The sequence below is a fragment of the Pelobates fuscus genome, chromosome 5, assembly GCF_036172605.1.
Source record: "Pelobates fuscus isolate aPelFus1 chromosome 5, aPelFus1.pri, whole genome shotgun sequence".
NCBI lineage: Eukaryota > Metazoa > Chordata > Amphibia > Anura > Pelobatidae > Pelobates > Pelobates fuscus.
Window position 1 is genome coordinate 147,212,443 of NC_086321.1, and position 15,270 is coordinate 147,227,712.

At 44.1% G+C, this 15,270-nt stretch overlaps 1 protein-coding gene across 4 annotated transcripts in view; it reads right to left on the reverse strand.

Moving 5' to 3' along the window:
- Positions 1-2,625: 2,625 nt before the first annotated feature.
- Positions 2,626-15,270, reverse strand: part of LOC134610981 (catechol O-methyltransferase-like) — a 73,265-nt gene continuing 60,620 nt past the window's right edge. For all 4 annotated transcript variants that reach the window (XM_063454438.1, XM_063454439.1, XM_063454436.1 and 1 more), the window contains exons 4-5: positions 3,917-4,048; positions 2,626-3,063 (exon numbers count right to left, since the gene is read on the reverse strand). In XM_063454438.1, the coding sequence (XP_063310508.1) occupies positions 2,884-3,063; positions 3,917-4,048 (312 nt within the window). In that variant the 3' untranslated portion in view covers positions 2,626-2,883. The remainder of the gene's footprint in view (positions 3,064-3,916; positions 4,049-15,270) is intronic.

The following is a 15,270-nucleotide window of genomic DNA, read 5'->3' on the forward strand; positions in this document are numbered from 1 at the left end:
TGACACACTACCCAAACTTTATATAAACACACATCTTAATGTCTTGTATTTCTTTTCCAATACTCCCACTTCACTTATATTTGAGCAATTTATATGTACACATATATGCAGCTTTATATTTGTATATCCTTCTCTGTTGGTTTTTTATGAGCTTATTGCTGATTTACTTGTTCTGGCAATTCTCAATTAATCTACACTGTTCACTCTCAGGCATATCTTCTACTATTTAAGTCAATCTTTAATTTTTATTTTTCACAGGGGGTACAGAAGAGAAAAGGGTATCGGACTACAAGATTGACATTTCTAGCACAGTGTATCCATACATCAAGTACATATTTCGTAAATTTGAAGCAGGTGATACAGAGAGTAATACAAAAGCAACAGTGTAGATATCAATCAGACTCTGTAACATTTTTTAGATTACATCACACCCGAGTCTGAGGAGGAGGAAGGGGTGAGAACCGCTCTCCTCCCCCCAGGCAGTTATCAGTACATAAACACATCCTAGCTGGTATATGGTGCAATGAGCTAACCCATGCAGGAGAAGGGGGGGGGACGACAGTGAGGAGTGGCTGCGGGGGGCAACAGCCATTACAGAGCAGGTAGCCCTCAGGCATAGTTTTTGACCGCCTCAGGTGCCCCAGATGGCGGGTGCTGAGTCCGTGGGAGGTGGTTCGTTGTCTTTTCAGTGCAGGTTGTGGCTATGGGGATGTTCTCTGATGGGTTTAGTGCTGCCATTGTGGCAACAGTGGCTTTCGTTGAGGGGCAGGTGGGGGGGAGCAACTTAAACTTTCGAACTAGGGTAGTATCCGTACCGGTTGCGAGTGGTGGTGGTATGGGCTACTCGTGTTCTAGGGGGTCGAACATAGTGTCAGTGATTTATGAGCTTTGAGTATCTTTTTCCAATAGGGGCCCGTCAGGGTCATCTGGACATCTTTCCCATGCTTTTTTGAAGGTGAAGGAGTCTAGACATGCTGTGGAATGTTCTGATGTGTAAATTAAGGAGTTAAGTTTCTTGGAGTGTTTTAGTTTAAGGCTAATGCTTTCAGCTTCGGACAGTTGTGGCCCTAGCAGGGTTATCGTGTGTGGTGACAATTGTGGCGTGACCCAAGATTTCAGTTGGAGATAGGAAAAGTGTGCTATGTTAGGGATGTGGAATTCAGATTGGAGATCTTGAAATGTTTTGAGGCGGGATCCCTGAAGTAGTTGGAGGAGTGTGTGGACTCTGTGTCTCTCCCATATTTTGTAATTGAAGTTGTTGATGAGTCGTGGTGAGGCCTGTATACGTAAGGCAGGTGAGACCCTGTCCCTGTGGCCTAGTCTTTTACGGTAGCCGTCCCAGATTTGTAGAGTGAGTGTCGTTGTGGGTAGGGCGTGTTGGTGTAGGGCAGAGAAGGCGCCTGGCGTTTTGAGCAGGCACTCTGCATTGCTGCCGACTGGTGCCCGCGCCCCCCCCCCCCTCTGGGGACCTTTGGCGGCGTGCCCACAGAGAGGGCTCGGCGTGCCACAGGTTTACCATCACTGTTTATATATACACACTCTTGCATTCAAAAAACAACACTACACACACATTCATGCCTGCATTCAAACTCCAACACTGCATATAAACTCACCCCTAAATTCCCTCACACATTCTCCATATAAAAACATGCTTACATTCAAACCACAAACAGTGCTCAGTGCGAAGTACAACCCTGCAAGGATGGGAAAATAGTAGATCCCCAGCTGGCAAATCATTGTGCAAGTTGTACAGATTGGCCATCCCTGCTATAGGGGGACCCAAAACAAATTCTTCCACTAACACCATCTCAGTGTTAGTTCTGCCACTGTGCGTCACTGTACATGAAGCATAATAGTACATTTCCAAACCCACATGCGGAAGGAACACTAACAAATTATGAAAGATTATAAGAGAAAGATTTTAAATATAAAGACTTTTATTGTGGTTTCTGTCTTCACAAGTTCATAATTTGAATACAGACAACAGGACAAGTTGCAGAATATAAATGGAGAAATTGAATGCATTTTTCTCAGTTCAAGGAAAATTAGGTTGAACAATATTTTTTCTACAAACAGTACATTAATATATTTTTCTACAGATGTTTACTAACTATTTCACTTTCCACACAACCAAACATTTTCAAACCCTGGGTCGGCCACTCGATTGCTGCAGCCCATACTAATCACACGTTTTAATAAAACTAACATAAGGAATGTAGAATGGCAGGTACCTGTTTTAGGCTAAACCCATTATGTGGTATTGCAGGTACAGTCACACAGTTAACCTGTAGCCCATGGCCAGGATTAAGAATGTGTTGTAACATGTTCGCATTTATTTTAAAATTCCTTGGATAGCCTGTGACACAAGGTCCAGCTAACATATTTATTTAAAACAAGAATTAAAGGATGACTATTTGAAAAGAAATACCATTCTAAATAATGGCAGAAATAAACAAGATGGAAAAATAGGGAAATTTATTTAAAAACTCTAATAATGTTTTATGCAGCTTTTCACATACAATGGTAAGATCTTTATGAATTCAGTTACTATAGAGATATTGGCAGAGTATGTATACTAAAAAAATGTTATACTTTTCTTGTGCCTTAAAAAATGTATGCAAAATAAAAAAAAAAAAAATAATAAATAAATAAACAGGGTAAGTTTTATTTGAAGCACCCCTTTAATACGGGTTAACTATGGGTTATATTCCTGTTTATACAGACTTTCCATTTCCTGTATCTCTGTTACATGAGAATTTGAGAAATGAACAGTGTGAGTAGAAAGCGGCCAATTTACACATTAACTAACAGCCACTGTAATAGTCATGGCTGCAATCTAATTGTCAGTAATAGAACAGTGTGTTAACATGATTAAAATGACTTCTAGCCTCTGAACACAGCCTTTTCTAGTGCATCCTCTTCATTCATATACTCTAACATTGACGGATAATTGGTACAATCATATCGGCCACAGTTTCTAACATATTCAACAAAATCTGGAGCTCCGGGAATAATGACATTGTCAGCCAGTATGACAGAACCTTTTCTCAGTAAGTTACATTTCTGCAGGGACAAAAAAATAAAAACATGTTAAAAATGTACACGTTTCCCCTCATGTATTAATTTGAGCATCATACCTCCAAAACGAACTATATCTGGATAAAACAACATATGGGAAAACATACTTTGCACGAGGTACATTTATTCATTTGTTTTTAATGGCAAATTCTGATACATTTGTGTATAAAGTAGTAACATATTCAACTGTGCTGTAACACCAATGAAGGCTCGCTAAGTTCCACAATTTTTCCTTCTTGCAATCAATGGCAAACTGTCAGCTGGAGGTTGTGAATCAAATTAAGGATAACAGTATGCAAAATTGGTGCCTTTTTCAATCTTCCTGCTGCCAGAATATTTACATAATCTCTTGGTCGCCAGTACGGTTCCTGTCTTTCTCTACTATCCTTGTTCCTTCGTCTCATAAGCAGACTTACCTGGCAGACGTGGAACCTGCTGTACTTCTCACAAGAGCAGCTGGCAAGGCATTTTAAATCTGCGTTTACAATTGTAATTTTTAACGCAACTAGCTGTCAAATTCGCATATAAATTGTTAATTAGAAGGAGAGCAAGAATGACATGATAAGAGTTGCCTGCAAAATATGTGGTCAAGTGACCAAGCACCATGTATGGGCTTCATCTTTCTGCTGCCTATACTGTTGAGTTATTTTTTTTCAGCCTATATTAAAATCTAACTATCGAAGTTAAGCCATCACTAGCCTACTAGATCTCAAGGTGCTAGAACATTTTTTTTTCGAAATGTAAAAGAAGGTTGATCCATTCTTTTTTAATTCCAGGATACAAAACATAAATTTATATGATGAATACATAGCCATCGATCTTATATATCCATACTTACTTCCAGAAGCTGGGTATCTGGTTTGTATTTGTCCTTCCAGTGATCAATAAACACAAAATCTAGAGTATCCACTTCATATTTCTTTTTCAGTTGAGGAATAATATCATATGTAGGACCTTCCAGTATATGCACCTAAAAGAAAAGATAACAATTACATTTATTTTTCTTTTTTTTTTTAAAAAACGTTTTTGGAAAATTTACACCTGTTTGGGTATCACCAAACCACTACTCTGATAGCAGACAGATTACAAGACACATCATTTCACACACCTAGATATTATTAAAAACATAATTACAAACAATGCAGAGCTCTAGGTGGACATAGTCCTCTTTTAGAGTATGAACCATGGGTTGAAACAGACTGCTCGGTGGAAACATGTTGATAAGGTTCCTCAAAGAGAAGATTCAAAATTATATATTCTGACAGCAAAATCCAGGAGGAGATAATGACATATCTAATGTTCTACAAAACTAAAGAAATTGGTCTACATCAATATTAAATACATACACAAAATACAGAATGCCATTAAGTTAGATCAGTGCTTGCTTTTTTTGCATTTTATAGACAAAAACTGTTAGACAGGTTGATGAACCCAACAAGGTAACAACGGCTGAATGATGTTCTATACCCTGCGGGTACGGATGAGAATGTACTGTATCAGTTATTCATTCCACCCACACTTCTGAGTCTGCCAGAGATCTAACCACTTGTATATTCATGCTTATTTAGAGCAAATAAGTATGTGTGTATTCACGCGTACCATTGCCTGTTAACTGTTAGTATGCTTTATATGTCTTCATATGTTTTCTTTTAACGGATGTCATATGTGCAAATATAATAAGAGTTAAAGGGACACTATAGTCACCAATACAACTTTAGCTTAATGAAGCAGTTTGGTGTACAAATCATGTCCCTGCAGTCTCACTGCTCAATTATCTGCCATTTAAAAGTTAAATCACTTTGTTTAAAAAAGTTAAATCCCCTGCTATGTTAATAGCTGGCTAGACCCTGCAAGAGCCTCCTGTATGTGATTAAAGTGCAATTTACAGAGAAATAGATACAATTGTTTAAGGTAAATTACATCTGATTGAAAGTGAAACCAGGTTTTTTTTTCATGCAGGCTCTGTCAATCAGGGCCAGGGGAGGTGTGGCTAGGGTTGCATAAACAGAAACAAAGTGATTTAACTCCTAAATGGCAGTGAATTAAGCAGTGAAACCCGAGAAGCATGATCTACACACCAAAACTGCTTCATTAGGCTAAAGCTGTTTAGGTGACTATAGTGTCCCTTTAACAAACTGGAAATATATGGAAATATAATAATGGAAATATATTGTTTTGTTTCAAGTTGATGAACTATAAAAAGTGAGAAAGTGCCAGCGTAAGTTGAAATTTATAGCAAGGCTGTCCACAAGGCCCATTTATGCTCCCAGCAACAATAAAGCACTCAATTGGACCTTTGACAACAACAGTGTTATTCACTAAAGAGAGACTTTTGGGGAATTCTAAATTAATTTCAAATTTAAGGCCAAAATAGCAGAACTGTAAAAAGTCAACTATGCTTCCTGTTTAGCTACTTTGGCATTACATTTCACATTCACCTTAAATTCCTGACAATCCTTTAGTGAATAACCATGTAAATCACAATTTATATATATACAGCCACCAACACGTCATTTGAATTTCACTTTTCTTATGTGTGTCATGATTGGTATATTGTTTATTTTTATCTCTCCATTTTATTTAGGGTTTCTTTTAAAACATATAATATTACGAGTACTTTGTGAATTATCCCTATATGTGTTGATTTTAAGGTGTATAGAGAGAATGTCATTTATAGCTACATTTGTTATTTCCCTATTGTATGTCTTTTCATATATTGGAAGGCATGGCCTGAAGTTGTGGGAGGGACTATAGACCTATAAAAGGGACTCCCCATCTTTTCCTACTTATCTTTGTTGGTCAGACGAATAGACTGTTTGAGGTTAGCATTTGCATGAGATCCACTTCCACTTCCAGGTCATACAAGACGCCATTTTGGTTTCACCTTTGCTCCATGAGGTCTCCTGCTCCAAGCTGTGTCCAGGAATCCTGCAGCAGGGCTTTCCGTTAATCCAGTGGCTTTCTCTCCGGTCAGCATTGCATTTGGTGTCTCAGGGACTCTCAAACCGTAAGCTGACCCACCTGTCACGCCAGGATTAGTTCCCACGGCGTTCAGCACAGCACGGGTCCTCACTTTACGGTTTCCTTTCGTTTTGCACGGTTATTTCGTTACCTTATACTCACCTAGCTGTTCATGTCAAAATCTGTTTGGTTAAAACTACAAACGAAATACAATTTTTCGCCTACACACTGACCCCCACCGGTCTTTTTGGTGTACTACAGGCTTCTTAGACATTATCGCATTTCATGTACAAATCAACGAACCACTGCATTTTTGCCTACACACTGACCCCTACCGGTCTTTTGGTGTACTACAGGCTTCTTAGACATTATCGCATTTCATGTACAAATCAACGAACCACTGCATTTTTCACCTACACACTGACCCCTATCGTTCATTCGGTATACTACAGGCTTCTCAGACTTTATTTCACTTCATAAGCAAACAAACTAACTACAGCATTTTTGCTTTTATACTGACTCCTATCTGTCAAACTGTATACTACAGGCTTTTCAGACATATGGTTATTCCCCTCATAACATTCCCACTATAATTATTACACAATAACACGTCCTTAAAACTCATGCTTGCTATGATATAATCATACCTGCCTACATAGGCATTTAGTTACATTTACTGACAATACGCATACATTTACCCAAGACTGCACATACTATTTAAAGCACTATGCAGGATTCCAGAGTCTAATACGGAATATTTGCATGTTTGCACTCTTAAAATATAAGTCCTTCCAATTATGTATTATCACATATTAGGTTATTCAGCTGCCAGTCATGGTTCACTACACTCATGTTTCGGGGTACAGTTGTATTCCATATCACACATGATATAACACTCCCGACAAGTTAATTTCCTTCAAACAGGGGCATTACAACCATACAATAAACATTGGGACGGAGCACTTCGCCTCGCATGGTATATAGAGAGAGCCTCACCTGTCACTCCCTTCCCCTTTTTCTGGTTACAGTCACCGAGAGGCCAACATCCTGCCACTACGTTTGGTGGCCACAAAAATCCCCTCGCGCCATTGCATAGATAGAGCCTCTCAAGCCACTTGGCAACTAGCAGGGCCTCACCTGTCACCAAACAAAGGATTAATTGTTTCGCCATGCGGCTTTAGCTAGCAAGCCAGTACTAGCACACTGTGTGTTCATATAATAATGGCTATCTACATGTTTTTTAGTATGTATCAAGCAGGTGGTAAGGATTTCTCTCTACCTAACACTCCAGCTAGAGTCAACACACTTTCACTTGGAGAAGATGTTGCTAGTCCCACACGACAATTTTGTCCCAACACAGCGGACGATCACGCTTCAGGCTCCAGGCTCTAGCACCTCTGGTAGTACGTAGAGAACTACCAGAGACAAATTGGGTCGTCTCATTCTGTTTGGCAAATCCAAGATTTGCAACAATTTCCATGTTGGCACATGTAGTTTCAGTGCATGCAGACTGTTGCAGATATGTTCTCAATATGTCAGGGCACATGCAAAAAACATGTGTCCCAATAAATGAACCCTGAACCTTACTTCACGTCTGTAAACATTATGCATTTCCAGTAGTTTCTGACTCATCACCCTTCCAGACATTTAGTTGATTTCCTAATCTCCGATTTTAAAGGCCTTCCGTACAGGTATTGCCAGATACTTTTGGGTGAATCTAGCCCTAACTTGCAGTCATCACAGCAGCATCCAACAGCTGGCATTACACTCATGGCCCAAGAAATGGCAGAAAGATTTCTACCTGGGCCTCTCCGATCTACACCATTTACAGCATGGCGCAATCCCATTGGGATTGTCACAGGGAATCTTCCCTCACACTGTAACTGATCATAGATTTATCTGCACCTCACGCCTCGGCTACCCCAAGTCTCAACTCCCTCATACCCTCCAAGGAGTTTTCATTACAGTATGCCACCATTGTTCATACCATTACAGCTATCATTCAAGCAGGAGGGAAGCCTGGTTAAGTTACACTGATATCACAAACGCATTTCAGACTGCCACCATCCACCCTACACTGGCACTTACAGGGCATTTATGGGCAGCAGTTAATATTTCTTCTCCCGCTTAACTTTGGATCAAGAGCAGCCCACAATCTTCAATATATTCGTTGAACTCTTTGCTAGTTGTGGTTAAACATATCCAGATGGGGATTACTCACCTTCCTGATATTGGGCATCATGAGGGAGCAGTTCGTGTATAGGACCTGATGCAAGCTGACCTCGGAACTGGAGCTTATACAGAAAGGTGCTATATGATGCAAAAAAATCCCTCTGCAAACTGCTAACGTATATGTGAAAATAAAACAGTCAGACACAGTAACAAAACACACAACAAGGGGGGCGGAGCCTAACCGCCGAGCGGGAAAGACGCACAACAAAAGAGCTCCCGACTCCAAGCGACTGTTTTGTGGATAAACACCCCACAAATCGGTGCAAATACCGCAAAACGGCACGATGCAGGCAGGGGAAACCCGGGGGAATCCAACGACCCCAAAAACGAGACATACGCTCCCCGGGAAACCTCACGAGCCACTGGGGCCTACGCGAAGCTGCGACAGCAAAGACGCGCACGGACCCCTTGACACATACCCCCCCTATGGACCGGCGGGGGATATCCCGGTCCCCCCTGGACAACAGGGGCAGCCCAGCGAAGTCCTACCATAAGGCCGAGCCTGCAACACAGAGGGGCAACCCAGCACATGATGCCTCCAAGATGGCGGCGGACTGGGAGGCCTCCCACATCCCAGCGGACACAGAGCTCCGACTGGCCGCGATTTTCAATTCCTTTTGGGAGAAGCTGGAGGCACTTATGCGACTTATGCGACCTCCCCACCTGGAGACCCAGGCAAAGGGCAAGCGACCAAGCCCACAGCGGGTGACCGCAAAGCGGAAAGTAAAGGCTATTACAAGCCCCAGGCGTCTGAAAGGCTGGTGCCGCAGGGGTGTCGCCCTGAAGAAAAGCTTGGGGAGACCCAATGAACGCAGAGGCAGCCTGACACCGACCAACAGGGCAAAGAAAGCGACCAAGTTAGACTACTCAAGCTTCGCACGTAAACAGGCAATACCCAGCAACAGACCCAGCGAGAACACAGCAACACATGATCGGCAGTGGAAAAAGCGAGCCACGAGTCCCAAAATAGCGACATCGTCCAGCTGGACCAACGGAGGCACTCCAACAAGACAGAGGGAACCTCCCGAGCACCAGCGCCGACAGAGACCGAGACGCACTCGGCCCCTTAACCGAGACTGTGATATACCACTGGCGGGAGTTGGCTGAACGGGACATTGTGGGATAACCTCCCTACCCTATCAGAGACTGGTACTGGCCTATTGTTTCCATATGATTTTCCGTATGATTCACACCCAATGCTCATACATCAGACTCTATAGCATGACAACAATCCCACTTGGTTCCGCTTTCGGCCTCTCACACTCACCTGATGGCAAGCGGGGAGAAGCACCCACACACTAAAAGGGCTAGTTAATGCAGCATATGTTAACCTTTGTTTTAAGTTTAGTATTTTTCCGATGATAACGCATACTGTATAAGCTTGTATACTTAACGCACTGGTAATCTTAATGTTTAGACTACTATTAAACCGTGGCATGTTTATATATTGGGCAACTAACACATGTCCACCCCATACAATGGTAGATAGGCTTAATCGTTTGGCTATGTTAAGTAGTTTTAAAAGGCTATATAGCATGAGTTTTAAAATATATATATTTGTGCAAGTTTTTTTTTTCTTTATTTTTTTCACGCCATATTCCTGTTATAGAATGTACGAAAAAGCAGAAAATATTCCTGATTTTTACACTTCCGACACCCTTATAAAGATTGTTTCACTATATTGAACCTACTCTGATATTGCTAAAACTCGTGCTGTTAACTATTGCTAGGCACATGCTTACCATGTATTGTCTCTCTAGCTAGCACTTACTAATGTGGCAACCCAAGCCTGTTTATAACTCACAGATACACTGTAGGTTTGTCTCTATGCTTAAAAATGTGCCAATACTCCTCCTCTTCCGCGAACTCAGACGGCAAAAAACTGACATCGCATATGTCCAAGAAACCCACTTGTCACGCACATCGGGGTTACGACTCACTAACCATGTGTACAACAAGGCATACGCCTCGAGGGCACTGTGTAAGAGGAATGGGGTAGAGATACTGATTCATAAAAACTGCCCGTTCAATGTAACCCAAACCTATGAGGACGGCGAGGGCCGGTACGTGGTCCTTTCGGGCACGCTTCACTCCAATACTTACCACCTAGTGAATGTATTTGCCCCCAATACTGCCAGTAGGGAATTCTGGACTGACTTAGAAACCTTGATCATGGGCCTTCCTAAAGGTCTGCTAATACTGGGGGGTGACCTAAATGCCACGCCGTGTCCAGCACTAGACAGAGGGGGAGGCCTTCGCTTGCCTAGGTCTCAAAATAGGGGAGGTCAGGACAAACTCTTACATACTTTTCTCCAACACACGGGCCTGCTGGACCCATGGAGGCTCCAACACCCGAGTGTGCGGGACTATACCTTCTATTCGGCGGTACATGCAACATACTCCCGTATAGACATGTTCCTGGTCAACCCCTTAGCCATGTCATGGATCACAACCTCTAACATACACCTCATCTCATGGTCTGACCATGCTGACATTGACATAAACATCAAACTACTAGGCCCGCACGCCCCATGGAAATGGAGGCTAAATGCCTCGTTACTCAGACACCCACAAACCAAAGAGACACTACAAACAGAGATCACTCGTTATTTCCAGGAAAATAATACCCCTGACGTCTCCCCCACCACACTGTGGGCGGCCCACAAACCTGTAATACGGGGTTTGCTAATTAAGATGGCCACACACTTTAAAAAAAAGAAACTTGAGAAGCTAGCTGAGCTACAAAGCCTCCTGCGCAGGGCCGAAATGAGAAACAAACAAGGGCCCACCCCACTCACGATTGGGGAATTAACAGACATCAGGCGCCAACTTAGGGAGCTTATGCTAGATGATGTTAGCAGAGAGATGGTCCGCACTAAGCGTTTTTTCTACGAAAAATCAAATAAAATGGACACATTATTAGCGCGAGCCCTTAGACCTAAGCGTACGATATCGAATATCTCAGCCATTAAAGACGCACAGGGACGTATTCTCAACAGCCCTAAGGACATTGGTGAAGAATTCACCAAATTCTATACCCAACTGTACAATCACTCCCCGGCCCTTACTTTTGAAAACGCAACCCACGTAGCTCAGATAGCAGAGTTTCGGCAAAAAGCCAACCTCCCGCTCCTACCGACACATAGCACCGCACCCTTAGGCGCACCTATAGATACTGACGAAATAGACGGGGCAATCACAGCCCTTAAAGGAGGGAAAGCCCCGGGCCCAGATGGGTTCGACGGCTCCTACTACAAAGCCTTTAGAGAGCAATTAGTCCCTCGCCTAGCCGCGATGTACAAGACCTGGACAGAAAGTGACCTGCCCAACGCCGACTTAGCCACAGCAGATGTAGTCCTGATCCCCAAGCCTGACAGAGATGCCACGAACGTGGCAAACTATCGCCCCATCTCCCTCATAAATTTTGATCTTAAAGTATATGCGAAGATATTGGCCACTAGACTTAACCTCATACTCCCCAAACTGGTCCATGCGGACCAAGTGGGTTTTGTCCCCAACCGACAACTTTATGGCAATACTAGACGGGCGGTAGACATAGTGTGGTGGGCGGGCAAAACGCAAGCGCCTTCTCTGGTCCTTTCCCTGGACGCAGAGAAGGCGTTCGACAGGATACAATGGCCCTATATGTTTGCTCTACTAGAGGCAATGCACCTCCCTGCCACATTCATAAAAGCGACTAAGGCACTCTATGCCTCCCCGAGAGCACAGATATATAAGGAACAGTACCCGCCAGGGCTGCCCCCTCTCCCCCCTCCTCTTTATCTTAGCACTGGAGCCCCTACTACATCTCGTTCGCACGGACCCGGAGATCCGGGGGGTGCGGGTGGCCACCGAAGAATTCAAAATATCGGCGTATGCCGACGACATTTTACTCACAATAACAAACCCTAAAACCACCATTCCTCGGGTACTTGAGATTCTCGACGGATATCACCAGGTATCTGGATACAAAATCAATATTGACAAGTCGGTCGGCATGCCAATAGGGATGACAGAGGCGGACATCCAATGGCTGCAGCAGGTGATAGCCTTAAAGATTAGCACACAACCCATTAAATATTTGGGGGTCAGGCTAACGCCGGCTTACGAGGACCTCTATAAGGAAAACCACCAGAGAATCATTGCGGTGCTACGGCGGGACCTAGATAAATGGCATGATAAGCCCATCTCATGGTTGGGTAGGCTACATGCCATCAAAATGAATCTCCTCCCACGCCTCCTTTTCATCTTTCAAGCGTTGCCTGTCGCTGTGACTAAAAATGATCTTACACCCCTACAAACCGCAATAGACAACTTCATCTGGGCGGGGAAGAGGCACAGAGTAGCGAGGCATACACTATACACCCCGAGAGGCAAGGGGGGACTGGGACTCCCAAACCTTCACCTGTACTACCTAGCTGCCCATCTAGCGCAAATAATTGAATGGCACTCCCCACCCGACACACACAGATGGGTTGACCTAGAAACGCACTTTATGGGTACTGATCTCCCCCAGTATTGGCTGTGGGTCCCGAAGCCCGACCGTCCAGAGATTGGCACCTCCTGCCCCGCCATCCTCAATTCGATTCGGGTTTGGAACGCTACTGCCCACAAATATGCCCTCGCGCACCCGATCTCTCCATTGACACCCTATCTCCGTAACAAAGCATTCCCGCCAGGTATGACCCCTCGAGACTTTCGAGGCCTTGAGAACACGGGTGTTGAGCGCTACTGTCATCTGTTCCAGGGCGGTTCCTTTCACACCTTCGACAACCTAAAAATGAGGGCCCCACTAGCTAACAAAGACTACTTTCGCTACCTTCAGCTTAGGGACTTTGCCAGGAAACCTGAAATAGCGGTAGCGGCCAGGGCCAAACCCACTTTCTTTGAAGCGTTACGCCTGTCTGATGCACCACGTGCCGGCCTCATTACCCGCCTTTACGAGCAATTAAGCGCACCCACAAACGACTCCCACACACCCTCCTATATACTACAATGGGAGGCGGAACTCCAACAGACTCTTGACAGTGGGGACTGGCAGGACATATGGGAGGCAGCGGCCAAATCCTCAATCTGTGTTGCTCACCAGGAACAGTGCTATAAAACACTCCTGAGGTGGTATACCACCCCAGTGAAGTTACACAGGATGGGGAAAACGCCCTCAGATGTCTGCTGGAGAGGATGTGGTGCCAAAGGTACTTACCTCCACATGTGGTGGTCGTGCCCGAAAGCTGCCCTCTATTGGGAGCAGGTAGCTACACTCCTGACTGACGTACTTAACCGACCGATTAGGCCAGACCCCTGGACGTGTTTACTAGCCAAACCCATCGACAGTCTCCCACCCAGGGAACAGAAGCTAGTGAACAAGATTAACTTGGCGGCCAGACGCGCTCTGGCGCAAACGTGGCTCCAAACAGACACACCACCCTTGGACAGAGTCATAGGTAACATCAAGGAAGCGTTTCTCATGGATAAGCTCACGGCTCAGGTGAGAGACACGTACTCCCACTTCATCAAGGTCTGGGAACCATGGGAAGTCTACATTGACCCATAAGCCCGTACTCCCCACCCCCGCCAGCCTGTGCCGTCTCCCGACAGGGGGTATATCCCCCCCCCCTCCTCTGCCTTATATCCCTTTCCCCCTTTCGTTTCTTTTTCCTCCTTCCTCTGCTTCTTCTCCTCCCTCCTCAAATCTTGCTAGGTGTTTCAACTTCACCACATAGTTTCGCAGATTTAATGTTTTAAAATTTCAACGTTGACCATATAGCATGTTGCAGTGACCACTGAAATAGCCACAGAAATACTATATGCAATGAGGCTCTTGGCAGATGTCATGACTGAACCCATAAGCAACAGTGCGATTTGGCAGTGAGGCCTCTACAAAGGCCCCCGCAGGGCGGCCGACCGAGATGCCTGTGGGTGTCGTGACCGGCACAGCGGTCTCCTCCTCAACACAGGGGGCGAACCAATTATGCACTTATAAATATACTAGTATGAGACTGTCCCACCATGTAAATGTCCTGGCTTCTGCGTAAGCCACATTGTAAACTGCCTAAATGCCTGTTTTCTGTTTCCTTTTCCTCTGCTACTGTGGGCTTCTGCGAAAGCCGTGTCATTGCAACGTCTGAGAACCATTTCACTGCATGTCACGACCAAAAATAAAGAATTAAAAAAAAAAAAAAAAAATGTGCCAATACTCAAATGCCTTACTGGTAGAAACGCTTTCTCTCAACAAAACTTAAAAAAGTGTACAGTTAAAACATAACATGGTGTACGTGAAGCATAGGCGACCTAGCTGAGCGACCAGCATCATTACTTAATTTTATCTTGCTTGGACCAATCAACTGTTTAGTTAATCTGTTTAATATAAAATTTGTGCAAAATATCATGCCACTGTCTACCTTGAAAGAAACTTGAAATACACTGTTGTGGCGCGTGTTTGAAATGCTGTGTTTATCTGCACTACAAAAATAAAGTATTATAAAAAAACATATCCAGATGCCCCACAGTCATACACTCCCGAGATGATTTCTTGTTGGTCAACGGGAACGCCTTTCCCTCTAGAAGCTTCAAGGAAGTGTCTGAACACTTGGGTGTCCCAGTATTCCCTATGGTCACAGAAGACCCAGACACTATCGTTACATTCCTGGGCATACAACATGACTCTGCATCCATGCCAACAAGTTACCACGAGAGAAATAGGAACAGTCGCAACAACACCAATTACCACCTCCTGCTTGGTACTTGCAACCGCATGGAACTACAATCCCTACCAGGTTCCTTAAATTTTGCCATGCGCATCATACCGCAGGCCGTGCTTTCATCTCAGACCACGTTGCTTTTTCCACACTCCCGCATGATGATCAGGGGCGGTCCCTAGACAACCAAGCCACAGCAGAGCTACACATATGGTGGACTTTCTTAACCACACGTAATGGTAAACTATTGTGGCAGCTGCCGTGACAGCCGCTATGGCAGGGGGGTCAATTATGGTCTATG